At 67.3% G+C, this 27,241-nt stretch overlaps 4 protein-coding genes across 4 annotated transcripts; all 4 read right to left on the reverse strand.

Annotated features, from left to right (window-relative positions):
- Positions 1-25: 25 nt before the first annotated feature.
- LOC139361323 (collagen, type I, alpha 1a-like) lies at positions 26-3,690 on the reverse strand. Its single transcript, XM_071089941.1, has 2 exons — positions 3,010-3,690; positions 26-828 (listed from the first exon to the last, which is right to left on the reverse strand). Exons 1-2 carry the CDS (start codon positions 3,688-3,690, stop codon positions 280-282), a joined length of 1,230 nt encoding a protein of 409 aa, XP_070946042.1. The 3' UTR covers positions 26-279.
- Positions 3,691-4,883: 1,193 nt separating this feature from the next.
- Positions 4,884-8,298, reverse strand: LOC139361322 (collagen, type I, alpha 1a-like). Its single transcript, XM_071089940.1, has 2 exons — positions 7,618-8,298; positions 4,884-5,435 (listed from the first exon to the last, which is right to left on the reverse strand). Exons 1-2 carry the CDS (start codon positions 8,296-8,298, stop codon positions 4,887-4,889), a joined length of 1,230 nt encoding a protein of 409 aa, XP_070946041.1. The 3' UTR covers positions 4,884-4,886.
- A 9,327-nt stretch (positions 8,299-17,625) lies between these two features.
- Positions 17,626-22,145, reverse strand: LOC139361325 (collagen, type I, alpha 1a-like). Its single transcript, XM_071089943.1, has 2 exons — positions 21,465-22,145; positions 17,626-19,275 (listed from the first exon to the last, which is right to left on the reverse strand). Exons 1-2 carry the CDS (start codon positions 22,143-22,145, stop codon positions 18,727-18,729), a joined length of 1,230 nt encoding a protein of 409 aa, XP_070946044.1. The 3' UTR covers positions 17,626-18,726.
- A 1,194-nt stretch (positions 22,146-23,339) lies between these two features.
- On the reverse strand, positions 23,340-26,759 carry LOC139361324 (collagen, type I, alpha 1a-like). Its single transcript, XM_071089942.1, has 2 exons — positions 26,079-26,759; positions 23,340-23,891 (listed from the first exon to the last, which is right to left on the reverse strand). The coding sequence occupies exons 1-2, from the start codon at positions 26,757-26,759 to the stop codon at positions 23,343-23,345; spliced, it is 1,230 nt and encodes a 409-aa protein (XP_070946043.1). The 3' UTR covers positions 23,340-23,342.
- Between the last annotated feature and the right edge of the window lie 482 nt (positions 26,760-27,241).

Consider the following 27,241-nt stretch of genomic DNA (forward strand, 5'->3'; position numbering starts at 1 on the left):
TTTCCAGGGACCGGGAGGCCTGGCATCTCCCCTTCCCGGCTTCCTCTTCAAGCTTGTGCCGTGGTGCGGCTTCATTTCCCAGAGAAGAGCCGTGAAAAGGTCCAAGCGTCTCCTCTGAGGCGGGTCTGCTCCTCTCCTGCAGGGCGACGAGCTCCTCTGGGGCTTTTGGCCCTGGCTGGACTGTGGTTATCTTGATCCCAGGAGAGAGTCCGCTCGGCAAGGGTAACGAGATTTCCACTGCTGCTGGGGAAGACGCATCTCCTCACGCGGTCGAGGCCCTCAGGGACCCCCAGTGGAACGGCGGCGAAAACCACTGACGAGCCCGCCGCAAGACCCAGGCACAGAGGCAGAAGAAAGAGGCTCGGCAGAGCCAGGCCGACGCGCAAGAAGTCGCCTTTGGGCGCACCGGGCGCATTCGTCCGAACGCACCCACGCACACGGGCACGCACACACGAACCGGCAGAAAGAGGGGAAGACACACACAGAGAGTGAGGGCCGGAGAGACAAGAGAGGATGGGAGAGACGCAGACACACACAGTCACACGGCAGCAGCGGCACAGAAACGCAGCCCCCGCAGGCACACAGCCCCCCTGACGCTGCAGGCTCCCGCTCCGCGCGTGAAGGCCCCTCGGGGGAGAGAGCAGCCCACGGACAGGCGGGCGGACCTGTCGTGGAGATCACGGGGGCAAGACTTTTGGGGAGACTCACCCCAACACCGTCCGGGCAGGCCTGAGGCTGGGACGACGCGCCGCTTCCCCCGGACTCCGCCTGCGCTTTTGTCATCCTGGCCGGCGCGTTGCGACTCCCGGCGTCCGTCCGGAGACGTTCCTGTCGACCCCGTGGAGAGGTGAGGCAGGAGCCTCGCAGCCCCGACACCCAAGCACCGCCACGGAGGGCTCCCGCTTTGCCAAGCCTCAGGGGGCCGGTTTCTAAGACAACCGTGGGAACCGCTGTGACGCGAGAGGCCGCTGGCGCCTCGCGCATGCGCACTGGCCCTGCCGCGCCGGGCCCACTCGCGCTCCCCACCTGGAAGTCAGGCTGCGGCCCCTTTAAACAACGGCGGCTGCGCGGGGCGCCGGGGCCGGGGATGGGGTGGGAGGGGGCGTGTGCGCGGTGGGGCAGGGGGGAGCGGCGGTGGGGGGGGGCCCGATGGGGGCTGCCGCTGCAGCCCCGGCGGCCGCCGGATCCGGGCTCCAGCAGGGGGCGGCGTGGGAGAAGGGGCCGCGGGCATCCAGTCCCAAGACCCCCGGAGTCCTGTCTTCAGGACCTCCTTGAGCCGACTTCCACCGGTGGAGGGGGAGCTTCAGGGCCTCCGCTGGGGTCTCAGGACTCCTCTTGACATGGGATTTTGGACCCCTCCGGGTGAGAGAGGATGGACTCGCCATCATCGGCTGAGGCAGGCGGGGCCTCGCTGCGGCACAGAATCATCCCCTGGGCCTTAAGGCGTGGTGCCAGCCGAAAATTCACTGACCCACGAGCCCTCGGCCTCCTCCCCCTCCGAAAGAGCGGCGGCCTAGCCCCGCTTGCAAAAGCCCCGGGGCTCCCGCAAGCTGCCTCTGCTTTCCAGGACCCGCGCAAACAGGGACAGGGGCGGTTCCGCGGCGGAGCCATTGGCCCCCCGCGTGGCACCGGCCGATCCCCGAGCAGACGATGTGAATGCGTGTCAGCCCGGGCGTACGGGGCGACGGCGAAACCAACAGCGGAGTCCAGGCCTGTGCCCGGGTGGAAGAGGGTCCAAGGGACCTGCCCGTGGATTCCAAGGGAAATCAAAGAACGCCTGGATCCAGGAGGAGCCAGAAGATTCAGGGAGTCAGTCCACCTGCTCAGAGGAGCCGAGGAGAGGCTGTGCCTCAAGAACGAGAGGGGAAGTGCAGAGGGGAAGTGCCGCACCGCCTGTCCAAGAAGACAAGGCCAGTCACGGTCGCCTAGCGCTCATGCCAGGCAGGCCACCCAGCCATGAGGTGAAACAGGGAGAGCAAGACAGCTTCCCTGTGGGAGACACGTATGGGAGCCAGGAGCTCCAGGGTCATGGAACCTGCCCAAGCAAGCAGAAACAGGTTTGGAGAGAGAAACCGTCACCACACGGATCTCCGAGGAGTGTCTCCCTGACGGACTGGGAAGCCATCTGCGTCCAAGACGTTGGGCCAGACCGACAAGCGTGTAGGCCCCGAGAGACAGGGGAGACGGAGCAAGAGGGAGGACAGAGCAGAGGCCGGAGCGCAGGCCCGACACTGCCCGGTGCCACCGCCGCGGGCCTAAGGGGAGGGTTGCCCAACGGCTGACTTGTCCGGAGAGGCCAGCCTTCCAGGGACCGGGAGGCCTGGCATCTCCCCTTCCCGGCTTCCTCTTCAAGCTTGTGCCGTGGTGCGGCTTCATTTCCCAGAGAAGAGCCGTGAAAAGGTCCAAGCGTCTCCTCTGAGGCGGGTCTGCTCCTCTCCTGCAGGGCGACGAGCTCCTCTGGGGCTTTTGGCCCTGGCTGGACTGTGGTTATCTTGATCCCAGGAGAGAGTCCGCTCGGCAAGGGTAACGAGATTTCCACTGCTGCTGGGGAAGACGCATCTCCTCACGCGGTCGAGGCCCTCAGGGACCCCCAGTGGAACGGCGGCGAAAACCACTGACGAGCCCGCCGCAAGACCCAGGCACAGAGGCAGAAGAAAGAGGCTCGGCAGAGCCAGGCCGACGCGCAAGAAGTCGCCTTTGGGCGCACCGGGCGCATTCGTCCGAACGCACCCACGCACACGGGCACGCACACACGAACCGGCAGAAAGAGGGGAAGACACACACAGAGAGTGAGGGCCGGAGAGACAAGAGAGGATGGGAGAGACGCAGACACACACAGTCACACGGCAGCAGCGGCACAGAAACGCAGCCCCCGCAGGCACACAGCCCCCCTGACGCTGCAGGCTCCCGCTCCGCGCGTGAAGGCCCCTCGGGGGAGAGAGCAGCCCACGGACAGGCGGGCGGACCTGTCGTGGAGATCACGGGGGCAAGACTTTTGGGGAGACTCACCCCAACACCGTCCGGGCAGGCCTGAGGCTGGGACGACGCGCCGCTTCCCCCGGACTCCGCCTGCGCTTTTGTCATCCTGGCCGGCGCGTTGCGACTCCCGGCGTCCGTCCGGAGACGTTCCTGTCGACCCCGTGGAGAGGTGAGGCAGGAGCCTCGCAGCCCCGACACCCAAGCACCGCCACGGAGGGCTCCCGCTTTGCCAAGCCTCAGGGGGCCGGTTTCTAAGACAACCGTGGGAACCGCTGTGACGCGAGAGGCCGCTGGCGCCTCGCGCATGCGCACTGGCCCTGCCGCGCCGGGCCCACTCGCGCTCCCCACCTGGAAGTCAGGCTGCGGCCCCTTTAAACAACGGCGGCTGCGCGGGGCGCCGGGGCCGGGGATGGGGTGGGAGGGGGCGTGTGCGCGGTGGGGCAGGGGGGAGCGGCGGTGGGGGGGGGCCCGATGGGGGCTGCCGCTGCAGCCCCGGCGGCCGCCGGATCCGGGCTCCAGCAGGGGGCGGCGTGGGAGAAGGGGCCGCGGGCATCCCAGTCCCAAGACCCCCGGAGTCCTGTCTTCAGGACCTCCTTGAGCCGACTTCCACCGGTGGAGGGGGAGCTTCAGGGCCTCCGCTGGGGTCTCAGGACTCCTCTTGACATGGGATTTTGGACCCCTCCGGGTGAGAGAGGATGGACTCGCCATCATCGGCTGAGGCAGGCGGGGCCTCGCTGCGGCACAGAATCATCCCCTGGGCCTTAAGGCGTGGTGCCAGCCGAAAATTCACTGACCCACGAGCCCTCGGCCTCCCTCCCCCTCCGAAAGAGCGGCGGCCTAGCCCCGCTTGCAAAAGCCCCGGGGCTCCCGCAAGCTGCCTCTGCTTTCCAGGACCCGCGCAAACAGGGACAGGGGCGGTTCCGCGGCGGAGCCATTGGCCCCCCGCGTGGCACCGGCCGATCCCCGAGCAGACGATGTGAATGCGTGTCAGCCCGGGCGTACGGGGCGACGGCGAAACCAACAGCGGAGTCCAGGCCTGTGCCCGGGTGGAAGAGGGTCCCAAGGGACCTGCCCGTGGATTCCAAGGGAAATCAAAGAACGCCTGGGATCCAGGAGGGAGCCAGAAGATTCAGGGAGTCAGTCACCTGCTCAGAGGAGCCGAGGAGAGGCTGTGCCTCAAGAACGAGAGGGGAAGTGCAGAGGGGAAGTGCCGCACCGCCTGTCCAAGAAGACAAGGCCAGTCACGGTCGCCTAGCGCTCATGCCAGGCAGGCCACCCAGCCATGAGGTGAAACAGGGAGAGCAAGACAGCTTCCCTGTGGGAGACACGTATGGGAGCCAGGAGCTCCAGGGTCATGGAACCTGCCCAAGCAAGCAGAAACAGGTTTGGAGAGAGAAACCGTCACCACACGGATCTCCGAGGAGTGTCTCCCTGACGGACTGGGAAGCCATCTGCGTCCAAGACGTTGGGCCAGACCGACAAGCGTGTAGGCCCCCGAGAGACAGGGGAGACGGAGCAAGAGGGAGGACAGAGCAGAGGCCGGAGCGCAGGCCCGACACTGCCCGGTGCCACCGCCGCGGGCCTAAGGGGAGGGTTGCCCAACGGCTGACTTGTCCGGAGAGGCCAGCCTTCCAGGGACCGGGAGGCCTGGCATCTCCCCTTCCCGGCTTCCTCTTCAAGCTTGTGCCGTGGTGCGGCTTCATTTCCCAGAGAAGAGCCGTGAAAAGGTCCAAGCGTCTCCTCTGAGGCGGGTCTGCTCCTCTCCTGCAGGGCGACGAGCTCCTCTGGGGCTTTTGGCCCTGGCTGGACTGTGGTTATCTTGATCCCAGGAGAGAGTCCGCTCGGCAAGGGTAACGAGATTTCCACTGCTGCTGGGGAAGACGCATCTCCTCACGCGGTCGAGGCCCTCAGGGACCCCCAGTGGAACGGCGGCGAAAACCACTGACGAGCCCGCCGCAAGACCCAGGCACAGAGGCAGAAGAAAGAGGCTCGGCAGAGCCAGGCCGACGCGCAAGAAGTCGCCTTTGGGCGCACCGGGCGCATTCGTCCGAACGCACCCACGCACACGGGCACGCACACACGAACCGGCAGAAAGAGGGGAAGACACACACAGAGAGTGAGGGCCGGAGAGACAAGAGAGGATGGGAGAGACGCAGACACACACAGTCACACGGCAGCAGCGGCACAGAAACGCAGCCCCCGCAGGCACACAGCCCCCCTGACGCTGCAGGCTCCCGCTCCGCGCGTGAAGGCCCCTCGGGGGAGAGAGCAGCCCACGGACAGGCGGGCGGACCTGTCGTGGAGATCACGGGGGCAAGACTTTTGGGGAGACTCACCCCAACACCGTCCGGGCAGGCCTGAGGCTGGGACGACGCGCCGCTTCCCCCGGACTCCGCCTGCGCTTTTGTCATCCTGGCCGGCGCGTTGCGACTCCCGGCGTCCGTCCGGAGACGTTCCTGTCGACCCCGTGGAGAGGTGAGGCAGGAGCCTCGCAGCCCCGACACCCAAGCACCGCCACGGAGGGCTCCCGCTTTGCCAAGCCTCAGGGGGCCGGTTTCTAAGACAACCGTGGGAACCGCTGTGACGCGAGAGGCCGCTGGCGCCTCGCGCATGCGCACTGGCCCTGCCGCGCCGGGCCCACTCGCGCTCCCCACCTGGAAGTCAGGCTGCGGCCCCTTTAAACAACGGCGGCTGCGCGGGGCGCCGGGGCGGGGATGGGTGGGAGGGGGCGTGTGCGCGGTGGGGCAGGGGGGAGCGGCGGTGGGGGGGGGCCCGATGGGGGCTGCCGCTGCAGCCCCGGCGGCCGCCGGATCCGGGCTCCAGCAGGGGGCGGCGTGGGAGAAGGGGCCGCGGGCATCCCAGTCCCAAGACCCCCGGAGTCCTGTCTTCAGGACCTCCTTGAGCCGACTTCCACCGGTGGAGGGGGAGCTTCAGGGCCTCCGCTGGGGTCTCAGGACTCCTCTTGACATGGGATTTTGGACCCCTCCGGGTGAGAGAGGATGGACTCGCCATCATCGGCTGAGGCAGGCGGGGCCTCGCTGCGGCACAGAATCATCCCCTGGGCCTTAAGGCGTGGTGCCAGCCGAAAATTCACTGACCCACGAGCCCTCGGCCTCCCTCCCCCTCCGAAAGAGCGGCGGCCTAGCCCCGCTTGCAAAAGCCCCGGGGCTCCCGCAAGCTGCCTCTGCTTTCAGGACCCGCGCAAACAGGGACAGGGGCGGTTCCGCGGCGGAGCCATTGGCCCCCCGCGTGGCACCGGCCGATCCCCGAGCAGACGATGTGAATGCGTGTCAGCCCGGGCGTACGGGGCGACGGCGAAACCAACAGCGGAGTCCAGGCCTGTGCCCGGGTGGAAGAGGGTCCCAAGGGACCTGCCCGTGGATTCCAAGGGAAATCAAAGAACGCCTGGGATCCAGGAGGGAGCCAGAAGATTCAGGGAGTCAGTCCACCTGCTCAGAGGAGCCGAGGAGAGGCTGTGCCTCAAGAACGAGAGGGGAAGTGCAGAGGGGAAGTGCCGCACCGCCTGTCCAAGAAGACAAGGCCAGTCACGGTCGCCTAGCGCTCATGCCAGGCAGGCCACCCAGCCATGAGGTGAAACAGGGAGAGCAAGACAGCTTCCCTGTGGGAGACACGTATGGGAGCCAGGAGCTCCAGGGTCATGGAACCTGCCCAAGCAAGCAGAAACAGGTTTGGAGAGAGAAACCGTCACCACACGGATCTCCGAGGAGTGTCTCCCTGACGGACTGGGAAGCCATCTGCGTCCAAGACGTTGGGCCAGACCGACAAGCGTGTAGGCCCCCGAGAGACAGGGGAGACGGAGCAAGAGGGAGGACAGAGCAGAGGCCGGAGCGCAGGCCCGACACTGCCCGGTGCCACCGCCGCGGGCCTAAGGGGAGGGTTGCCCAACGGCTGACTTGTCCGGAGAGGCCAGCCTTCCAGGGACCGGGAGGCCTGGCATCTCCCCTTCCCGGCTTCCTCTTCAAGCTTGTGCCGTGGTGCGGCTTCATTCCCAGAGAAGAGCCGTGAAAAGGTCCAAGCGTCTCCTCTGAGGCGGGTCTGCTCCTCTCCTGCAGGGCGACGAGCTCCTCTGGGGCTTTTGGCCCTGGCTGGACTGTGGTTATCTGATCCCAGGAGAGAGTCCGCTCGGCAAGGGTAACGAGATTTCCACTGCTGCTGGGGAAGACGCATCTCCTCACGCGGTCGAGGCCCTCAGGGACCCCCAGTGGAACGGCGGCGAAAACCACTGACGAGCCCGCCGCAAGACCCAGGCACAGAGGCAGAAGAAAGAGGCTCGGCAGAGCCAGGCCGACGCGCAAGAAGTCGCCTTTGGGCGCACCGGGCGCATTCGTCCGAACGCACCCACGCACACGGGCACGCACACACGAACCGGCAGAAAGAGGGGAAGACACACACAGAGAGTGAGGGCCGGAGAGACAAGAGAGGATGGGAGAGACGCAGACACACACAGTCACACGGCAGCAGCGGCACAGAAACGCAGCCCCCGCAGGCACATAGCCCCCCTGACGCTGCAGGCTCCCGCTCCGCGCGTGAAGGCCCCTCGGGGGAGAGAGCAGCCCACGGACAGGCGGGCGGACCTGTCGTGGAGATCACGGGGGCAAGACTTTTGGGGAGACTCACCCCAACACCGTCCGGGCAGGCCTGAGGCTGGGACGACGCGCCGCTTCCCCCGGACTCCGCCTGCGCTTTTGTCATCCTGGCCGGCGCGTTGCGACTCCCGGCGTCCGTCCGGAGACGTTCCTGTCGACCCCGTGGAGAGGTGAGGCAGGAGCCTCGCAGCCCCGACACCCAAGCACCGCCACGGAGGGCTCCCGCTTTGCCAAGCCTCAGGGGGCCGGTTTCTAAGACAACCGTGGGAACCGCTGTGACGCGAGAGGCCGCTGGCGCCTCGCGCATGCGCACTGGCCCTGCCGCGCCGGGCCCACTCGCGCTCCCCACCTGGAAGTCAGGCTGCGGCCCCTTTAAACAACGGCGGCTGCGCGGGGCGCCGGGGCCGGGGATGGGGTGGGAGGGGGCGTGTGCGCGGTGGGGCAGGGGGGAGCGGCGGTGGGGGGGGGCCCGATGGGGGCTGCCGCTGCAGCCCCGGCGGCCGCCGGATCCGGGCTCCAGCAGGGGGCGGCGTGGGAGAAGGGGCCGCGGGCATCCCAGTCCCAAGACCCCCGGAGTCCTGTCTTCAGGACCTCCTTGAGCCGACTTCCACCGGTGGAGGGGGAGCTTCAGGGCCTCCGCTGGGGTCTCAGGACTCCTCTTGACATGGGATTTTGGACCCCTCCGGGTGAGAGAGGATGGACTCGCCATCATCGGCTGAGGCAGGCGGGGCCTCGCTGCGGCACAGAATCATCCCCTGGGCCTTAAGGCGTGGTGCCAGCCGAAAATTCACTGACCCACGAGCCCTCGGCCTCCCTCCCCCTCCGAAAGAGCGGCGGCCTAGCCCCGCTTGCAAAAGCCCCGGGGCTCCCGCAAGCTGCCTCTGCTTTCCAGGACCCGCGCAAACAGGGACAGGGGCGGTTCCGCGGCGGAGCCATTGGCCCCCCGCGTGGCACCGGCCGATCCCCGAGCAGACGATGTGAATGCGTGTCAGCCCGGGCGTACGGGGCGACGGCGAAACCAACAGCGGAGTCCAGGCCTGTGCCCGGGTGGAAGAGGGTCCCAAGGGACCTGCCCGTGGATTCCAAGGGAAATCAAAGAACGCCTGGGATCCAGGAGGGAGCCAGAAGATTCAGGGAGTCAGTCCACCTGCTCAGAGGAGCCGAGGAGAGGCTGTGCCTCAAGAACGAGAGGGGAAGTGCAGAGGGGAAGTGCCGCACCGCCTGTCCAAGAAGACAAGGCCAGTCACGGTCGCCTAGCGCTCATGCCAGGCAGGCCACCCAGCCATGAGGTGAAACAGGGAGAGCAAGACAGCTTCCCTGTGGGAGACACGTATGGGAGCCAGGAGCTCCAGGGTCATGGAACCTGCCCAAGCAAGCAGAAACAGGTTTGGAGAGAGAAACCGTCACCACACGGATCTCCGAGGAGTGTCTCCCTGACGGACTGGGAAGCCATCTGCGTCCAAGACGTTGGGCCAGACCGACAAGCGTGTAGGCCCCCGAGAGACAGGGGAGACGGAGCAAGAGGGAGGACAGAGCAGAGGCCGGAGCGCAGGCCCGACACTGCCCGGTGCCACCGCCGCGGGCCTAAGGGGAGGGTTGCCCAACGGCTGACTTGTCCGGAGAGGCCAGCCTTCCAGGGACCGGGAGGCCTGGCATCTCCCCTTCCCGGCTTCCTCTTCAAGCTTGTGCCCTGGTGCGGCTTCATTTCCCAGAGAAGAGCCGTGAAAAGGTCCAAGCGTCTCCTCTGAGGCGGGTCTGCTCCTCTCCTGCAGGGCGACGAGCTCCTCTGGGGCTTTTGGCCCTGGCTGGACTGTGGTTATCTTGATCCCAGGAGAGAGTCCGCTCGGCAAGGGTAACGAGATTTCCACTGCTGCTGGGGAAGACGCATCTCCTCACGCGGTCGAGGCCCTCAGGGACCCCCAGTGGAACGGCGGCGAAAACCACTGACGAGCCCGCCGCAAGACCCAGGCACAGAGGCAGAAGAAAGAGGCTCGGCAGAGCCAGGCCGACGCGCAAGAAGTCGCCTTTGGGCGCACCGGGCGCATTCGTCCGAACGCACCCACGCACACGGGCACGCACACACGAACCGGCAGAAAGAGGGGAAGACACACACAGAGAGTGAGGGCCGGAGAGACAAGAGAGGATGGGAGAGACGCAGACACACACAGTCACACGGCAGCAGCGGCACAGAAACGCAGCCCCCGCAGGCACACAGCCCCCCTGACGCTGCAGGCTCCCGCTCCGCGCGTGAAGGCCCCTCGGGGGAGAGAGCAGCCCACGGACAGGCGGGCGGACCTGTCGTGGAGATCACGGGGGCAAGACTTTTGGGGAGACTCACCCCAACACCGTCCGGGCAGGCCTGAGGCTGGGACGACGCGCCGCTTCCCCCGGACTCCGCCTGCGCTTTTGTCATCCTGGCCGGCGCGTTGCGACTCCCGGCGTCCGTCCGGAGACGTTCCTGTCGACCCCGTGGAGAGGTGAGGCAGGAGCCTCGCAGCCCCGACACCCAAGCACCGCCACGGAGGGCTCCCGCTTTGCCAAGCCTCAGGGGGCCGGTTTCTAAGACAACCGTGGGAACCGCTGTGACGCGAGAGGCCGCTGGCGCCTCGCGCATGCGCACTGGCCCTGCCGCGCCGGGCCCACTCGCGCTCCCCACCTGGAAGTCAGGCTGCGGCCCCTTTAAACAACGGCGGCTGCGCGGGGCGCCGGGGCCGGGGATGGGGTGGGAGGGGGCGTGTGCGCGGTGGGGCAGGGGGGAGCGGCGGTGGGGGGGGGCCCGATGGGGGCTGCCGCTGCAGCCCCGGCGGCCGCCGGATCCGGGCTCCAGCAGGGGGCGGCGTGGGAGAAGGGGCCGCGGGCATCCCAGTCCCAAGACCCCCGGAGTCCTGTCTTCAGGACCTCCTTGAGCCGACTTCCACCGGTGGAGGGGGAGCTTCAGGGCCTCCGCTGGGGTCTCAGGACTCCTCTTGACATGGGATTTTGGACCCCTCCGGGTGAGAGAGGATGGACTCGCCATCATCGGCTGAGGCAGGCGGGGCCTCGCTGCGGCACAGAATCATCCCCTGGGCCTTAAGGCGTGGTGCCAGCCGAAAATTCACTGACCCACGAGCCCTCGGCCTCCCTCCCCCTCCGAAAGAGCGGCGGCCTAGCCCCGCTTGCAAAAGCCCCGGGGCTCCCGCAAGCTGCCTCTGCTTTCCAGGACCCGCGCAAACAGGGACAGGGGCGGTTCCGCGGCGGAGCCATTGGCCCCCCGCGTGGCACCGGCCGATCCCCGAGCAGACGATGTGAATGCGTGTCAGCCCGGGCGTACGGGGCGACGGCGAATCAACAGCGGAGTCCAGGCTGTGCCCGGGTGGAAGAGGGTCCCAAGGGACCTGCCCCGTGGATTCCAAGGGAAATCAAAGAACGCCTGGGATCCAGGAGGGAGCCAGAAGATTCAGGGAGTCAGTCCACCTGCTCAGAGGAGCCGAGGAGAGGCTGTGCCTCAAGAACGAGAGGGGAAGTGCAGAGGGGAAGTGCCGCACCGCCTGTCCAAGAAGACAAGGCCAGTCACGGTCGCCTAGCGCTCATGCCAGGCAGGCCACCCAGCCATGAGGTGAAACAGGGAGAGCAAGACAGCTTCCCTGTGGGAGACACGTATGGGAGCCAGGAGCTCCAGGGTCATGGAACCTGCCCAAGCAAGCAGAAACAGGTTTGGAGAGAGAAACCGTCACCACACGGATCTCCGAGGAGTGTCTCCCTGACGGGACTGGGAAGCCATCTGCGTCCAAGACGTTGGGCCAGACCGACAAGCGTGTAGGCCCCCGAGAGACAGGGGAGACGGAGCAAGAGGGAGGACAGAGCAGAGGCCGGAGCGCAGGCCCGACACTGCCCGGTGCCACCGCCGCGGGCCTAAGGGGAGGGTTGCCCAACGGCTGACTTGTCCGGAGAGGCCAGCCTTCCAGGGACCGGGAGGCCTGGCATCTCCCCTTCCCGGCTTCCTCTTCAAGCTTGTGCCCTGGTGCGGCTTCATTTCCCAGAGAAGAGCCGTGAAAAGGTCCAAGCGTCTCCTCTGAGGCGGGTCTGCTCCTCTCCTGCAGGGCGACGAGCTCCTCTGGGGCTTTTGGCCCTGGCTGGACTGTGGTTATCTTGATCCCAGGAGAGAGTCCGCTCGGCAAGGGTAACGAGATTTCCACTGCTGCTGGGGAAGACGCATCTCCTCACGCGGTCGAGGCCCTCAGGGGACCCCCAGTGGAACGGCGGCGAAAACCACTGACGAGCCCGCCGCAAGACCCAGGCACAGAGGCAGAAGAAAGAGGCTCGGCAGAGCCAGGCCGACGCGCAAGAAGTCGCCTTTGGGCGCACCGGGCGCATTCGTCCGAACGCACCCACGCACACGGGCACGCACACACGAACCGGCAGAAAGAGGGGAAGACACACACAGAGAGTGAGGGCCGGAGAGACAAGAGAGGATGGGAGAGACGCAGACACACACAGTCACACGGCAGCAGCGGCACAGAAACGCAGCCCCCGCAGGCACACAGCCCCCCTGACGCTGCAGGCTCCCGCTCCGCGCGTGAAGGCCCCTCGGGGGAGAGAGCAGCCCACGGACAGGCGGGCGGACCTGTCGTGGAGATCACGGGGGCAAGACTTTTGGGGAGACTCACCCCAACACCGTCCGGGCAGGCCTGAGGCTGGGACGACGCGCCGCTTCCCCCGGACTCCGCCTGCGCTTTTGTCATCCTGGCCGGCGCGTTGCGACTCCCGGCGTCCGTCCGGAGACGTTCCTGTCGACCCCGTGGAGAGGTGAGGCAGGAGCCTCGCAGCCCCGACACCCAAGCACCGCCACGGAGGGCTCCCGCTTTGCCAAGCCTCAGGGGGCCGGTTTCTAAGACAACCGTGGGAACCGCTGTGACGCGAGAGGCCGCTGGCGCCTCGCGCATGCGCACTGGCCCTGCCGCGCCGGGCCCACTCGCGCTCCCCACCTGAAGTCAGGCTGCGGCCCCTTTAAACAACGGCGGCTGCGCGGGGCGCCGGGGCCGGGGATGGGGTGGGAGGGGGGCGTGTGCGCGGTGGGGCAGGGGGGAGCGGCGGTGGGGGGGGGCCCGATGGGGGCTGCCGCTGCAGCCCCGGCGGCCGCCGGATCCGGGCTCCAGCAGGGGGCGGCGTGGGGAGAAGGGGCCGCGGCATCCCAGTCCCAAGACCCCCGGAGTCCTGTCTTCAGGACCTCCTTGAGCCGACTTCCACCGGTGGAGGGGGAGCTTCAGGGCCTCCGCTGGGGTCTCAGGACTCCTCTTGACATGGGATTTTGGACCCCTCCGGGTGAGAGAGGATGGACTCGCCATCATCGGCTGAGGCAGGCGGGGCCTCGCTGCGGCACAGAATCATCCCCTGGGCCTTAAGGCGTGGTGCCAGCCGAAAATTCACTGACCCACGAGCCCTCGGCCTCCCTCCCCCTCCGAAAGAGCGGCGGCCTAGCCCCGCTTGCAAAAGCCCCGGGGCTCCCGCAAGCTGCCTCTGCTTTCCAGGACCCGCGCAAACAGGGACAGGGGCGGTTCCGCGGCGGAGCCATTGGCCCCCCGCGTGGCACCGGCCGATCCCCGAGCAGACGATGTGAATGCGTGTCAGCCCGGGCGTACGGGGCGACGGCGAAACCAACAGCGGAGTCCAGGCCTGTGCCCGGGTGGAAGAGGGTCCCAAGGGACCTGCCCGTGGATTCCAAGGGAAATCAAAGAACGCCTGGGATCCAGGAGGGAGCCAGAAGATTCAGGGAGTCAGTCCACCTGCTCAGAGGAGCCGAGGAGAGGCTGTGCCTCAAGAACGAGAGGGGAAGTGCAGAGGGGAAGTGCCGCACCGCCTGTCCAAGAAGACAAGGCCAGTCACGGTCGCCTAGCGCTCATGCCAGGCAGGCCACCCAGCCATGAGGTGAAACAGGGAGAGCAAGACAGCTTCCCTGTGGGAGACACGTATGGGAGCCAGGAGCTCCAGGGTCATGGAACCTGCCCAAGCAAGCAGAAACAGGTTTGGAGAGAGAAACCGTCACCACACGGATCTCCGAGGAGTGTCTCCCTGACGGACTGGGAAGCCATCTGCGTCCAAGACGTTGGGCCAGACCGACAAGCGTGTAGGCCCCCGAGAGACAGGGGAGACGGAGCAAGAGGGAGGACAGAGCAGAGGCCGGAGCGCAGGCCCGACACTGCCCGGTGCCACCGCCGCGGGCCTAAGGGGAGGGTTGCCCAACGGCTGACTTGTCCGGAGAGGCCAGCCTTCCAGGGACCGGGAGGCCTGGCATCTCCCCTTCCCGGCTTCCTCTTCAAGCTTGTGCCCTGGTGCGGCTTCATTTCCCAGAGAAGAGCCGTGAAAAGGTCCAAGCGTCTCCTCTGAGGCGGGTCTGCTCCTCTCCTGCAGGGCGACGAGCTCCTCTGGGGCTTTTGGCCCTGGCTGGACTGTGGTTATCTTGATCCCAGGAGAGAGTCCGCTCGGCAAGGGTAACGAGATTTCCACTGCTGCTGGGGAAGACGCATCTCCTCACGCGGTCGAGGCCCTCAGGGACCCCCAGTGGAACGGCGGCGAAAACCACTGACGAGCCGCCGCAAGACCCAGGCACAGAGGCAGAAGAAAGAGGCTCGGCAGAGCCAGGCCGACGCGCAAGAAGTCGCCTTTGGGCGCACCGGGCGCATTCGTCCGAACGCACCCACGCACACGGGCACGCACACACGAACCGGCAGAAAGAGGGGAAGACACACACAGAGAGTGAGGGCCGGAGAGACAAGAGAGGATGGGAGAGACGCAGACACACACAGTCACACGGCAGCAGCGGCACAGAAACGCAGCCCCCGCAGGCACACAGCCCCCCTGACGCTGCAGGCTCCCGCTCCGCGCGTGAAGGCCCCTCGGGGGAGAGAGCAGCCCACGGACAGGCGGGCGGACCTGTCGTGGAGATCACGGGGGCAAGACTTTTGGGGAGACTCACCCCAACACCGTCCGGGCAGGCCTGAGGCTGGGACGACGCGCCGCTTCCCCCGGACTCCGCCTGCGCTTTTGTCATCCTGGCCGGCGCGTTGCGACTCCCGGCGTCCGTCCGGAGACGTTCCTGTCGACCCCGTGGAGAGGTGAGGCAGGAGCCTCGCAGCCCCGACACCCAAGCACCGCCACGGAGGGCTCCCGCTTTGCCAAGCCTCAGGGGGCCGGTTTCTAAGACAACCGTGGGAACCGCTGTGACGCGAGAGGCCGCTGGCGCCTCGCGCATGCGCACTGGCCCTGCCGCGCCGGGCCCACTCGCGCTCCCCACCTGGAAGTCAGGCTGCGGCCCCTTTAAACAACGGCGGCTGCGCGGGGCGCCGGGGCCGGGGATGGGGTGGGAGGGGGCGTGTGCGCGGTGGGGCAGGGGGGAGCGGCGGTGGGGGGGGGGCCCGATGGGGGCTGCCGCTGCAGCCCCGGCGGCCGCCGGATCCGGGCTCCAGCAGGGGGCGGCGTGGGAGAAGGGGCCGCGGGCATCCCAGTCCCAAGACCCCCGGAGTCCTGTCTTCAGGACCTCCTTGAGCCGACTTCCACCGGTGGAGGGGGAGCTTCAGGGCCTCCGCTGGGGTCTCAGGACTCCTCTTGACATGGGATTTTGGACCCCTCCGGGTGAGAGAGGATGGACTCGCCATCATCGGCTGAGGCAGGCGGGGCCTCGCTGCGGCACAGAATCATCCCCTGGGCCTTAAGGCGTGGTGCCAGCCGAAAATTCACTGACCCACGAGCCCTCGGCCTCCCTCCCCCTCCGAAAGAGCGGCGGCCTAGCCCCGCTTGCAAAAGCCCCGGGGCTCCCGCAAGCTGCCTCTGCTTTCCAGGACCCGCGCAAACAGGGACAGGGGCGGTTCCGCGGCGGAGCCATTGGCCCCCCGCGTGGCACCGGCCGATCCCCGAGCAGACGATGTGAATGCGTGTCAGCCCGGGCGTACGGGGCGACGGCGAAACCAACAGCGGAGTCCAGGCCTGTGCCCGGGTGGAAGAGGGTCCCAAGGGACCTGCCCGTGGATTCCAAGGGAAATCAAAGAACGCCTGGGATCCAGGAGGGAGCCAGAAGATTCAGGGAGTCAGTCCACCTGCTCAGAGGAGCCGAGGAGAGGCTGTGCCTCAAGAACGAGAGGGGAAGTGCAGAGGGGAAGTGCCGCACCGCCTGTCCAAGAAGACAAGGCCAGTCACGGTCGCCTAGCGCTCATGCCAGGCAGGCCACCCAGCCATGAGGTGAAACAGGGAGAGCAAGACAGCTTCCCTGTGGGAGACACGTATGGGAGCCAGGAGCTCCAGGGTCATGGAACCTGCCCAAGCAAGCAGAAACAGGTTTGGAGAGAGAAACCGTCACCACACGGATCTCCGAGGAGTGTCTCCCTGACGGACTGGGAAGCCATCTGCGTCCAAGACGTTGGGCCAGACCGACAAGCGTGTAGGCCCCCGAGAGACAGGGGAGACGGAGCAAGAGGGAGGACAGAGCAGAGGCCGGAGCGCAGGCCCGACACTGCCCGGTGCCACCGCCGCGGGCCTAAGGGGAGGGTTGCCCAACGGCTGACTTGTCCGGAGAGGCCAGCCTTCCAGGGACCGGGAGGCCTGGCATCTCCCCTTCCCGGCTTCCTCTTCAAGCTTGTGCCCTGGTGCGGCTTCATTTCCCAGAGAAGAGCCGTGAAAAGGTCCAAGCGTCTCCTCTGAGGCGGGTCTGCTCCTCTCCTGCAGGGCGACGAGCTCCTCTGGGGCTTTTGGCCCTGGCTGGACTGTGGTTATCTTGATCCCAGGAGAGAGTCCGCTCGGCAAGGGTAACGAGATTTCCACTGCTGCTGGGGAAGACGCATCTCCTCACGCGGTCGAGGCCCTCAGGGACCCCCAGTGGAACGGCGGCGAAAACCACTGACGAGCCCGCCGCAAGACCCAGGCACAGAGGCAGAAGAAAGAGGCTCGGCAGAGCCAGGCCGACGCGCAAGAAGTCGCCTTTGGGCGCACCGGGCGCATTCGTCCGAACGCACCCACGCACACGGGCACGCACACACGAACCGGCAGAAAGAGGGGAAGACACACACAGAGAGTGAGGGCCGGAGAGACAAGAGAGGATGGGAGAGACGCAGACACACACAGTCACACGGCAGCAGCGGCACAGAAACGCAGCCCCCGCAGGCACACAGCCCCCCTGACGCTGCAGGCTCCCGCTCCGCGCGTGAAGGCCCCTCGGGGGAGAGAGCAGCCCACGGACAGGCGGGCGGACCTGTCGTGGAGATCACGGGGGCAAGACTTTTGGGGAGACTCACCCCAACACCGTCCGGGCAGGCCTGAGGCTGGGACGACGCGCCGCTTCCCCCGGACTCCGCCTGCGCTTTTGTCATCCTGGCCGGCGCGTTGCGACTCCCGGCGTCCGTCCGGAGACGTTCCTGTCGACCCCGTGGAGAGGTGAGGCAGGAGCCTCGCAGCCCCGACACCCAAGCACCGCCACGGAGGGCTCCCGCTTTGCCAAGCCTCAGGGGGCCGGTTTCTAAGACAACCGTGGGAACCGCTGTGACGCGAGAGGCCGCTGGCGCCTCGCGCATGCGCACTGGCCCTGCCGCGCCGGGCCCACTCGCGCTCCCCACCTGGAAGTCAGGCTGCGGCCCCTTTAAACAACGGCGGCTGCGCGGGGCGCCGGGGCCGGGGATGGGGTGGGAGGGGGCGTGTGCGCGGTGGGGCAGGGGGGAGCGGCGGTGGGGGGGGGGCCCGATGGGGGCTGCCGCTGCAGCCCCGGCGGCCGCCGGATCCGGGCTCCAGCAGGGGGCGGCGTGGGAGAAGGGGCCGCGGGCATCCCAGTCCCAAGACCCCCGGAGTCCTGTCTTCAGGACCTCCTTGAGCCGACTTCCACCGGTGGAGGGGGAGCTTCAGGGCCTCCGCTGGGGTCTCAGGACTCCTCTTGACATGGGATTTTGGACCCCTCCGGGTGAGAGAGGATGGACTCGCCATCATCGGCTGAGGCAGGCGGGGCCTCGCTGCGGCACAGAATCATCCCCTGGGCCTTAAGGCGTGGTGCCAGCCGAAAATTCACTGACCCACGAGCCCCTCGGCCTCCCTCCCCCTCCGAAAGAGCGGCGGCCTAGCCCCGCTTGCAAAAGCCCCGGGGCTCCCGCAAGCTGCCTCTGCTTTCCAGGACCCGCGCAAACAGGGACAGGGGCGGTTCCGCGGCGGAGCCATTGGCCCCCCGCGTGGCACCGGCCGATCCCCGAGCAGACGATGTGAATGCGTGTCAGCCCGGGCGTACGGGGCGACGGCGAAACCAACAGCGGAGTCCAGGCCTGTGCCCGGGTGGAAGAGGGTCCCAAGGGACCTGCCCGTGGATTCCAAGGGAAATCAAAGAACGCCTGGGATCCAGGAGGGAGCCAGAAGATTCAGGGAGTCAGTCCACCTGCTCAGAGGAGCCGAGGAGAGGCTGTGCCTCAAGAACGAGAGGGGAAGTGCAGAGGGGAAGTGCCGCACCGCCTGTCCAAGAAGACAAGGCCAGTCACGGTCGCCTAGCGCTCATGCCAGGCAGGCCACCCAGCCATGAGGTGAAACAGGGAGAGCAAGACAGCTTCCCTGTGGGAGACACGTATGGGAGCCAGGAGCTCCAGGGTCATGGAACCTGCCCAAGCAAGCAGAAACAGGTTTGGAGAGAGAAACCGTCACCACACGGATCTCCGAGGAGTGTCTCCCTGACGGACTGGGAAGCCATCTGCGTCCAAGACGTTGGGCCAGACCGACAAGCGTGTAGGCCCCCGAGAGACAGGGGAGACGGAGCAAGAGGGAGGACAGAGCAGAGGCCGGAGCGCAGGCCCGACACTGCCCGGTGCCACCGCCGCGGGCCTAAGGGGAGGGTTGCCCAACGGCTGACTTGTCCGGAGAGGCCAGCCTTCCAGGGACCGGGAGGCCTGGCATCTCCCCTTCCCGGCTTCCTCTTCAAGCTTGTGCCGTGGTGCGGCTTCATTTCCCAGAGAAGAGCCGTGAAAAGGTCCGAGCGTCTCCTCTGAGGCGGGTCTGCTCCTCTCCTGCAGGGCGACGAGCTCCTCTGGGGCTTTTGGCCCTGGCTGGACTGTGGTTATCTTGATCCCAGGAGAGAGTCCGCTCGGCAAGGGTAACGAGATTTCCACTGCTGCTGGGGAAGACGCATCTCCTCACGCGGTCGAGGCCCTCAGGGACCCCCAGTGGAACGGCGGCGAAAACCACTGACGAGCCCGCCGCAAGACCCAGGCACAGAGGCAGAAGAAAGAGGCTCGGCAGAGCCAGGCCGACGCGCAAGAAGTCGCCTTTGGGCGCACCGGGCGCATTCGTCCGAACGCACCCACGCACACGGGCACGCACACACGAACCGGCAGAAAGAGGGGAAGACACACACAGAGAGTGAGGGCCGGAGAGACAAGAGAGGATGGGAGAGACGCAGACACACACAGTCACACGGCAGCAGCGGCACAGAAACGCAGCCCCCGCAGGCACACAGCCCCCCTGACGCTGCAGGCTCCCGCTCCGCGCGTGAAGGCCCCTCGGGGGAGAGAGCAGCCCACGGACAGGCGGGCGGACCTGTCGTGGAGATCACGGGGGCAAGACTTTTGGGGAGACTCACCCCAACACCGTCCGGGCAGGCCTGAGGCTGGGACGACGCGCCGCTTCCCCCGGACTCCGCCTGCGCTTTTGTCATCCTGGCCGGCGCGTTGCGACTCCCGGCGTCCGTCCGGAGACGTTCCTGTCGACCCCGTGGAGAGGTGAGGCAGGAGCCTCGCAGCCCCGACACCCAAGCACCGCCACGGAGGGCTCCCGCTTTGCCAAGCCTCAGGGGGCCGGTTTCTAAGACAACCGTGGGAACCGCTGTGACGCGAGAGGCCGCTGGCGCCTCGCGCATGCGCACTGGCCCTGCCGCGCCGGGCCCACTCGCGCTCCCCACCTGGAAGTCAGGCTGCGGCCCCTTTAAACAACGGCGGCTGCGCGGGGCGCCGGGGCCGGGGATGGGGTGGGAGGGGGCGTGTGCGCGGTGGGGCAGGGGGGAGCGGCGGTGGGGGGGGGGCCCGATGGGGGCTGCCGCTGCAGCCCCGGCGGCCGCCGGATCCGGGCTCCAGCAGGGGGCGGCGTGGGAGAAGGGGCCGCGGGCATCCCAGTCCCAAGACCCCCGGAGTCCTGTCTTCAGGACCTCCTTGAGCCGACTTCCACCGGTGGAGGGGGAGCTTCAGGGCCTCCGCTGGGGTCTCAGGACTCCTCTTGACATGGGATTTTGGACCCCTCCGGGTGAGAGAGGATGGACTCGCCATCATCGGCTGAGGCAGGCGGGGCCTCGCTGCGGCACAGAATCATCCCCTGGGCCTTAAGGCGTGGTGCCAGCCGAAAATTCACTGACCCACGAGCCCCTCGGCCTCCCTCCCCCTCCGAAAGAGCGGCGGCCTAGCCCCGCTTGCAAAAGCCCCGGGGCTCCCGCAAGCTGCCTCTGCTTTCCAGGACCCGCGCAAACAGGGACAGGGGCGGTTCCGCGGCGGAGCCATTGGCCCCCCGCGTGGCACCGGCCGATCCCCGAGCAGACGATGTGAATGCGTGTCAGCCCGGGCGTACGGGGCGACGGCGAAACCAACAGCGGAGTCCAGGCCTGTGCCCGGGTGGAAGAGGGTCCCAAGGGACCTGCCCGTGGATTCCAAGGGAAATCAAAGAACGCCTGGGATCCAGGAGGGAGCCAGAAGATTCAGGGAGTCAGTCCACCTGCTCAGAGGAGCCGAGGAGAGGCTGTGCCTCAAGAACGAGAGGGGAAGTGCAGAGGGGAAGTGCCGCACCGCCTGTCCAAGAAGACAAGGCCAGTCACGGTCGCCTAGCGCTCATGCCAGGCAGGCCACCCAGCCATGAGGTGAAACAGGGAGAGCAAGACAGCTTCCCTGTGGGAGACACGTATGGGAGCCAGGAGCTCCAGGGTCATGGAACCTGCCCAAGCAAGCAGAAACAGGTTTGGAGAGAGAAACCGTCACCACACGGATCTCCGAGGAGTGTCTCCCTGACGGACTGGGAAGCCATCTGCGTCCAAGACGTTGGGCCAGACCGACAAGCGTGTAGGCCCCCGAGAGACAGGGGAGACGGAGCAAGAGGGAGGACAGAGCAGAGGCCGGAGCGCAGGCCCGACACTGCCCGGTGCCACCGCCGCGGGCCTAAGGGGAGGGTTGCCCAACGGCTGACTTGTCCGGAGAGGCCAGCCTTCCAGGGACCGGGAGGCCTGGCATCTCCCCTTCCCGGCTTCCTCTTCAAGCTTGTGCCGTGGTGCGGCTTCATTTCCCAGAGAAGAGCCGTGAAAAGGTCCGAGCGTCTCCTCTGAGGCGGGTCTGCTCCTCTCCTGCAGGGCGACGAGCTCCTCTGGGGCTTTTGGCCCTGGCTGGACTGTGGTTATCTTGATCCCAGGAGAGAGTCCGCTCGGCAAGGGTAACGAGATTTCCACTGCTGCTGGGGAAGACGCATCTCCTCACGCGGTCGAGGCCCTCAGGGACCCCCAGTGGAACGGCGGCGAAAACCACTGACGAGCCCGCCGCAAGACCCAGGCACAGAGGCAGAAGAAAGAGGCTCGGCAGAGCCAGGCCGACGCGCAAGAAGTCGCCTTTGGGCGCACCGGGCGCATTCGTCCGAACGCACCCACGCACACGGGCACGCACACACGAACCGGCAGAAAGAGGGGAAGACACACACAGAGAGTGAGGGCCGGAGAGACAAGAGAGGATGGGAGAGACGCAGACACACACAGTCACACGGCAGCAGCGGCACAGAAACGCAGCCCCCGCAGGCACACAGCCCCCCTGACGCTGCAGGCTCCCGCTCCGCGCGTGAAGGCCCCTCGGGGGAGAGAGCAGCCCACGGACAGGCGGGCGGACCTGTCGTGGAGATCACGGGGGCAAGACTTTTGGGGAGACTCACCCCAACACCGTCCGGGCAGGCCTGAGGCTGGGACGACGCGCCGCTTCCCCCGGACTCCGCCTGCGCTTTTGTCATCCTGGCCGGCGCGTTGCGACTCCCGGCGTCCGTCCGGAGACGTTCCTGTCGACCCCGTGGAGAGGTGAGGCAGGAGCCTCGCAGCCCCGACACCCAAGCACCGCCACGGAGGGCTCCCGCTTTGCCAAGCCTCAGGGGGCCGGTTTCTAAGACAACCGTGGGAACCGCTGTGACGCGAGAGGCCGCTGGCGCCTCGCGCATGCGCACTGGCCCTGCCGCGCCGGGCCCACTCGCGCTCCCCACCTGGAAGTCAGGCTGCGGCCCCTTTAAACAACGGCGGCTGCGCGGGGCGCCGGGGCCGGGGATGGGGTGGGAGGGGGCGTGTGCGCGGTGGGGCAGGGGGGAGCGGCGGTGGGGGGGGGCCCGATGGGGGCTGCCGCTGCAGCCCCGGCGGCCGCCGGATCCGGGCTCCAGCAGGGGGCGGCGTGGGAGAAGGGGCCGCGGGCATCCCAGTCCCAAGACCCCCGGAGTCCTGTCTTCAGGACCTCCTTGAGCCGACTTCCACCGGTGGAGGGGGAGCTTCAGGGCCTCCGCTGGGGTCTCAGGACTCCTCTTGACATGGGATTTTGGACCCCTCCGGGTGAGAGAGGATGGACTCGCCATCATCGGCTGAGGCAGGCGGGGCCTCGCTGCGGCACAGAATCATCCCCTGGGCCTTAAGGCGTGGTGCCAGCCGAAAATTCACTGACCCACGAGCCCTCGGCCTCCCTCCCCCTCCGAAAGAGCGGCGGCCTAGCCCCGCTTGCAAAAGCCCCGGGGCTCCCGCAAGCTGCCTCTGCTTTCCAGGACCCGCGCAAACAGGGACAGGGGCGGTTCCGCGGCGGAGCCATTGGCCCCCCGCGTGGCACCGGCCGATCCCCGAGCAGACGATGTGAATGCGTGTCAGCCCGGGCGTACGGGGCGACGGCGAAACCAACAGCGGAGTCCAGGCCTGTGCCCGGGTGGAAGAGGGTCCCAAGGGACCTGCCCGTGGATTCCAAGGGAAATCAAAGAACGCCTGGGATCCAGGAGGGAGCCAGAAGATTCAGGGAGTCAGTCCACCTGCTCAGAGGAGCCGAGGAGAGGCTGTGCCTCAAGAACGAGAGGGGAAGTGCAGAGGGGAAGTGCCGCACCGCCTGTCCAAGAAGACAAGGCCAGTCACGGTCGCCTAGCGCTCATGCCAGGCAGGCCACCCAGCCATGAGGTGAAACAGGGAGAGCAAGACAGCTTCCCTGTGGGAGACACGTATGGGAGCCAGGAGCTCCAGGGTCATGGAACCTGCCCAAGCAAGCAGAAACAGGTTTGGAGAGAGAAACCGTCACCACACGGATCTCCGAGGAGTGTCTCCCTGACGGACTGGGAAGCCATCTGCGTCCAAGACGTTGGGCCAGACCGACAAGCGTGTAGGCCCCCGAGAGACAGGGGAGACGGAGCAAGAGGGAGGACAGAGCAGAGGCCGGAGCGCAGGCCCGACACTGCCCGGTGCCACCGCCGCGGGCCTAAGGGGAGGGTTGCCCAACGGCTGACTTGTCCGGAGAGGCCAGCCTTCCAGGGACCGGGAGGCCTGGCATCTCCCCTTCCCGGCTTCCTCTTCAAGCTTGTGCCGTGGTGCGGCTTCATTTCCCAGAGAAGAGCCGTGAAAAGGTCCAAGCGTCTCCTCTGAGGCGGGTCTGCTCCTCTCCTGCAGGGCGACGAGCTCCTCTGGGGCTTTTGGCCCTGGCTGGACTGTGGTTATCTTGATCCCAGGAGAGAGTCCGCTCGGCAAGGGTAACGAGATTTCCACTGCTGCTGGGGAAGACGCATCTCCTCACGCGGTCGAGGCCCTCAGGGACCCCCAGTGGAACGGCGGCGAAAACCACTGACGAGCCCGCCGCAAGACCCAGGCACAGAGGCAGAAGAAAGAGGCTCGGCAGAGCCAGGCCGACGCGCAAGAAGTCGCCTTTGGGCGCACCGGGCGCATTCGTCCGAACGCACCCACGCACACGGGCACGCACACACGAACCGGCAGAAAGAGGGGAAGACACACACAGAGAGTGAGGGCCGGAGAGACAAGAGAGGATGGGAGAGACGCAGACACACACAGTCACACGGCAGCAGCGGCACAGAAACGCAGCCCCCGCAGGCACACAGCCCCCCTGACGCTGCAGGCTCCCGCTCCGCGCGTGAAGGCCCCTCGGGGGAGAGAGCAGCCCACGGACAGGCGGGCGGACCTGTCGTGGAGATCACGGGGGCAAGACTTTTGGGGAGACTCACCCCAACACCGTCCGGGCAGGCCTGAGGCTGGGACGACGCGCCGCTTCCCCCGGACTCCGCCTGCGCTTTTGTCATCCTGGCCGGCGCGTTGCGACTCCCGGCGTCCGTCCGGAGACGTTCCTGTCGACCCCGTGGAGAGGTGAGGCAGGAGCCTCGCAGCCCCGACACCCAAGCACCGCCACGGAGGGCTCCCGCTTTGCCAAGCCTCAGGGGGCCGGTTTCTAAGACAACCGTGGGAACCGCTGTGACGCGAGAGGCCGCTGGCGCCTCGCGCATGCGCACTGGCCCTGCCGCGCCGGGCCCACTCGCGCTCCCCACCTGGAAGTCAGGCTGCGGCCCCTTTAAACAACGGCGGCTGCGCGGGGCGCCGGGGCCGGGGATGGGGTGGGAGGGGGCGTGTGCGCGGTGGGGCAGGGGGGAGCGGCGGTGGGGGGGGGCCCGATGGGGGCTGCCGCTGCAGCCCCGGCGGCCGCCGGATCCGGGCTCCAGCAGGGGGCGGCGTGGGAGAAGGGGCCGCGGGCATCCCAGTCCCAAGACCCCCGGAGTCCTGTCTTCAGGACCTCCTTGAGCCGACTTCCACCGGTGGAGGGGGAGCTTCAGGGCCTCCGCTGGGGTCTCAGGACTCCTCTTGACATGGGATTTTGGACCCCTCCGGGTGAGAGAGGATGGACTCGCCATCATCGGCTGAGGCAGGCGGGGCCTCGCTGCGGCACAGAATCATCCCCTGGGCCTTAAGGCGTGGTGCCAGCCGAAAATTCACTGACCCACGAGCCCTCGGCCTCCCTCCCCCTCCGAAAGAGCGGCGGCCTAGCCCCGCTTGCAAAAGCCCCGGGGCTCCCGCAAGCTGCCTCTGCTTTCCAGGACCCGCGCAAACAGGGACAGGGGCGGTTCCGCGGCGGAGCCATTGGCCCCCCGCGTGGCACCGGCCGATCCCCGAGCAGACGATGTGAATGCGTGTCAGCCCGGGCGTACGGGGCGACGGCGAAACCAACAGCGGAGTCCAGGCCTGTGCCCGGGTGGAAGAGGGTCCCAAGGGACCTGCCCGTGGATTCCAAGGGAAATCAAAGAACGCCTGGGATCCAGGAGGGAGCCAGAAGATTCAGGGAGTCAGTCCACCTGCTCAGAGGAGCCGAGGAGAGGCTGTGCCTCAAGAACGAGAGGGGAAGTGCAGAGGGGAAGTGCCGCACCGCCTGTCCAAGAAGACAAGGCCAGTCACGGTCGCCTAGCGCTCATGCCAGGCAGGCCACCCAGCCATGAGGTGAAACAGGGAGAGCAAGACAGCTTCCCTGTGGGAGACACGTATGGGAGCCAGGAGCTCCAGGGTCATGGAACCTGCCCAAGCAAGCAGAAACAGGTTTGGAGAGAGAAACCGTCACCACACGGATCTCCGAGGAGTGTCTCCCTGACGGACTGGGAAGCCATCTGCGTCCAAGACGTTGGGCCAGACCGACAAGCGTGTAGGCCCCCGAGAGACAGGGGAGACGGAGCAAGAGGGAGGACAGAGCAGAGGCCGGAGCGCAGGCCCGACACTGCCCGGTGCCACCGCCGCGGGCCTAAGGGGAGGGTTGCCCAACGGCTGACTTGTCCGGAGAGGCCAGCCTTCCAGGGACCGGGAGGCCTGGCATCTCCCCTTCCCGGCTTCCTCTTCAAGCTTGTGCCGTGGTGCGGCTTCATTTCCCAGAGAAGAGCCGTGAAAAGGTCCAAGCGTCTCCTCTGAGGCGGGTCTGCTCCTCTCCTGCAGGGCGACGAGCTCCTCTGGGGCTTTTGGCCCTGGCTGGACTGTGGTTATCTTGATCCCAGGAGAGAGTCCGCTCGGCAAGGGTAACGAGATTTCCACTGCTGCTGGGGAAGACGCATCTCCTCACGCGGTCGAGGCCCTCAGGGACCCCCAGTGGAACGGCGGCGAAAACCACTGACGAGCCCGCCGCAAGACCCAGGCACAGAGGCAGAAGAAAGAGGCTCGGCAGAGCCAGGCCGACGCGCAAGAAGTCGCCTTTGGGCGCACCGGGCGCATTCGTCCGAACGCACCCACGCACACGGGCACGCACACACGAACCGGCAGAAAGAGGGGAAGACACACACAGAGAGTGAGGGCCGGAGAGACAAGAGAGGATGGGAGAGACGCAGACACACACAGTCACACGGCAGCAGCGGCACAGAAACGCAGCCCCCGCAGGCACACAGCCCCCCTGACGCTGCAGGCTCCCGCTCCGCGCGTGAAGGCCCCTCGGGGGAGAGAGCAGCCCACGGACAGGCGGGCGGACCTGTCGTGGAGATCACGGGGGCAAGACTTTTGGGGAGACTCACCCCAACACCGTCCGGGCAGGCCTGAGGCTGGGACGACGCGCCGCTTCCCCCGGACTCCGCCTGCGCTTTTGTCATCCTGGCCGGCGCGTTGCGACTCCCGGCGTCCGTCCGGAGACGTTCCTGTCGACCCCGTGGAGAGGTGAGGCAGGAGCCTCGCAGCCCCGACACCCAAGCACCGCCACGGAGGGCTCCCGCTTTGCCAAGCCTCAGGGGGCCGGTTTCTAAGACAACCGTGGGAACCGCTGTGACGCGAGAGGCCGCTGGCGCCTCGCGCATGCGCACTGGCCCTGCCGCGCCGGGCCCACTCGCGCTCCCCACCTGGAAGTCAGGCTGCGGCCCCTTTAAACAACGGCGGCTGCGCGGGGCGCCGGGGCCGGGGATGGGGTGGGAGGGGGCGTGTGCGCGGTGGGGCAGGGGGGAGCGGCGGTGGGGGGGGGCCCGATGGGGGCTGCCGCTGCAGCCCCGGCGGCCGCCGGATCCGGGCTCCAGCAGGGGGCGGCGTGGGAGAAGGGGCCGCGGGCATCCCAGTCCCAAGACCCCCGGAGTCCTGTCTTCAGGACCTCCTTGAGCCGACTTCCACCGGTGGAGGGGGAGCTTCAGGGCCTCCGCTGGGGTCTCAGGACTCCTCTTGACATGGGATTTTGGACCCCTCCGGGTGAGAGAGGATGGACTCGCCATCATCGGCTGAGGCAGGCGGGGCCTCGCTGCGGCACAGAATCATCCCCTGGGCCTTAAGGCGTGGTGCCAGCCGAAAATTCACTGACCCACGAGCCCTCGGCCTCCCTCCCCCTCCGAAAGAGCGGCGGCCTAGCCCCGCTTGCAAAAGCCCCGGGGCTCCCGCAAGCTGCCTCTGCTTTCCAGGACCCGCGCAAACAGGGACAGGGGCGGTTCCGCGGCGGAGCCATTGGCCCCCCGCGTGGCACCGGCCGATCCCCGAGCAGACGATGTGAATGCGTGTCAGCCCGGGCGTACGGGGCGACGGCGAAACCAACAGCGGAGTCCAGGCCTGTGCCCGGGTGGAAGAGGGTCCCAAGGGACCTGCCCGTGGATTCCAAGGGAAATCAAAGAACGCCTGGGATCCAGGAGGGAGCCAGAAGATTCAGGGAGTCAGTCCACCTGCTCAGAGGAGCCGAGGAGAGGCTGTGCCTCAAGAACGAGAGGGG

Source organism: Macaca nemestrina, unplaced genomic scaffold (genome assembly GCF_043159975.1).
Source record: "Macaca nemestrina isolate mMacNem1 unplaced genomic scaffold, mMacNem.hap1 Scaffold_176, whole genome shotgun sequence".
Classification (NCBI taxonomy): Eukaryota; Metazoa; Chordata; class Mammalia; order Primates; family Cercopithecidae; genus Macaca; species Macaca nemestrina.

What these genes read in the sequence shown, in the direction of transcription:
- LOC139361323 (XM_071089941.1), bottom strand. Translation starts at nt 3,690, where the DNA reads ATGATGGCGAGTCCATCCTCTCTCACCCGGAGGGGTCCAAAATCCCAT. An exon ending in CCTGCCCGGACGGTGTTGGG is followed by an intron (nt 829 to 3,009) that starts GTGAGTCTCCCC and finishes CGGGGTCGACAG; the next exon opens with GAACGTCTCCGGACGGACGC.
- LOC139361322 (XM_071089940.1), bottom strand. Translation starts at nt 8,298, where the DNA reads ATGATGGCGAGTCCATCCTCTCTCACCCGGAGGGGTCCAAAATCCCAT. An exon ending in CCTGCCCGGACGGTGTTGGG is followed by an intron (nt 5,436 to 7,617) that starts GTGAGTCTCCCC and finishes CGGGGTCGACAG; the next exon opens with GAACGTCTCCGGACGGACGC.
- LOC139361325 (XM_071089943.1), bottom strand. Translation starts at nt 22,145, where the DNA reads ATGATGGCGAGTCCATCCTCTCTCACCCGGAGGGGTCCAAAATCCCAT. An exon ending in CCTGCCCGGACGGTGTTGGG is followed by an intron (nt 19,276 to 21,464) that starts GTGAGTCTCCCC and finishes CGGGGTCGACAG; the next exon opens with GAACGTCTCCGGACGGACGC.
- LOC139361324 (XM_071089942.1), bottom strand. Translation starts at nt 26,759, where the DNA reads ATGATGGCGAGTCCATCCTCTCTCACCCGGAGGGGTCCAAAATCCCAT. An exon ending in CCTGCCCGGACGGTGTTGGG is followed by an intron (nt 23,892 to 26,078) that starts GTGAGTCTCCCC and finishes CGGGGTCGACAG; the next exon opens with GAACGTCTCCGGACGGACGC.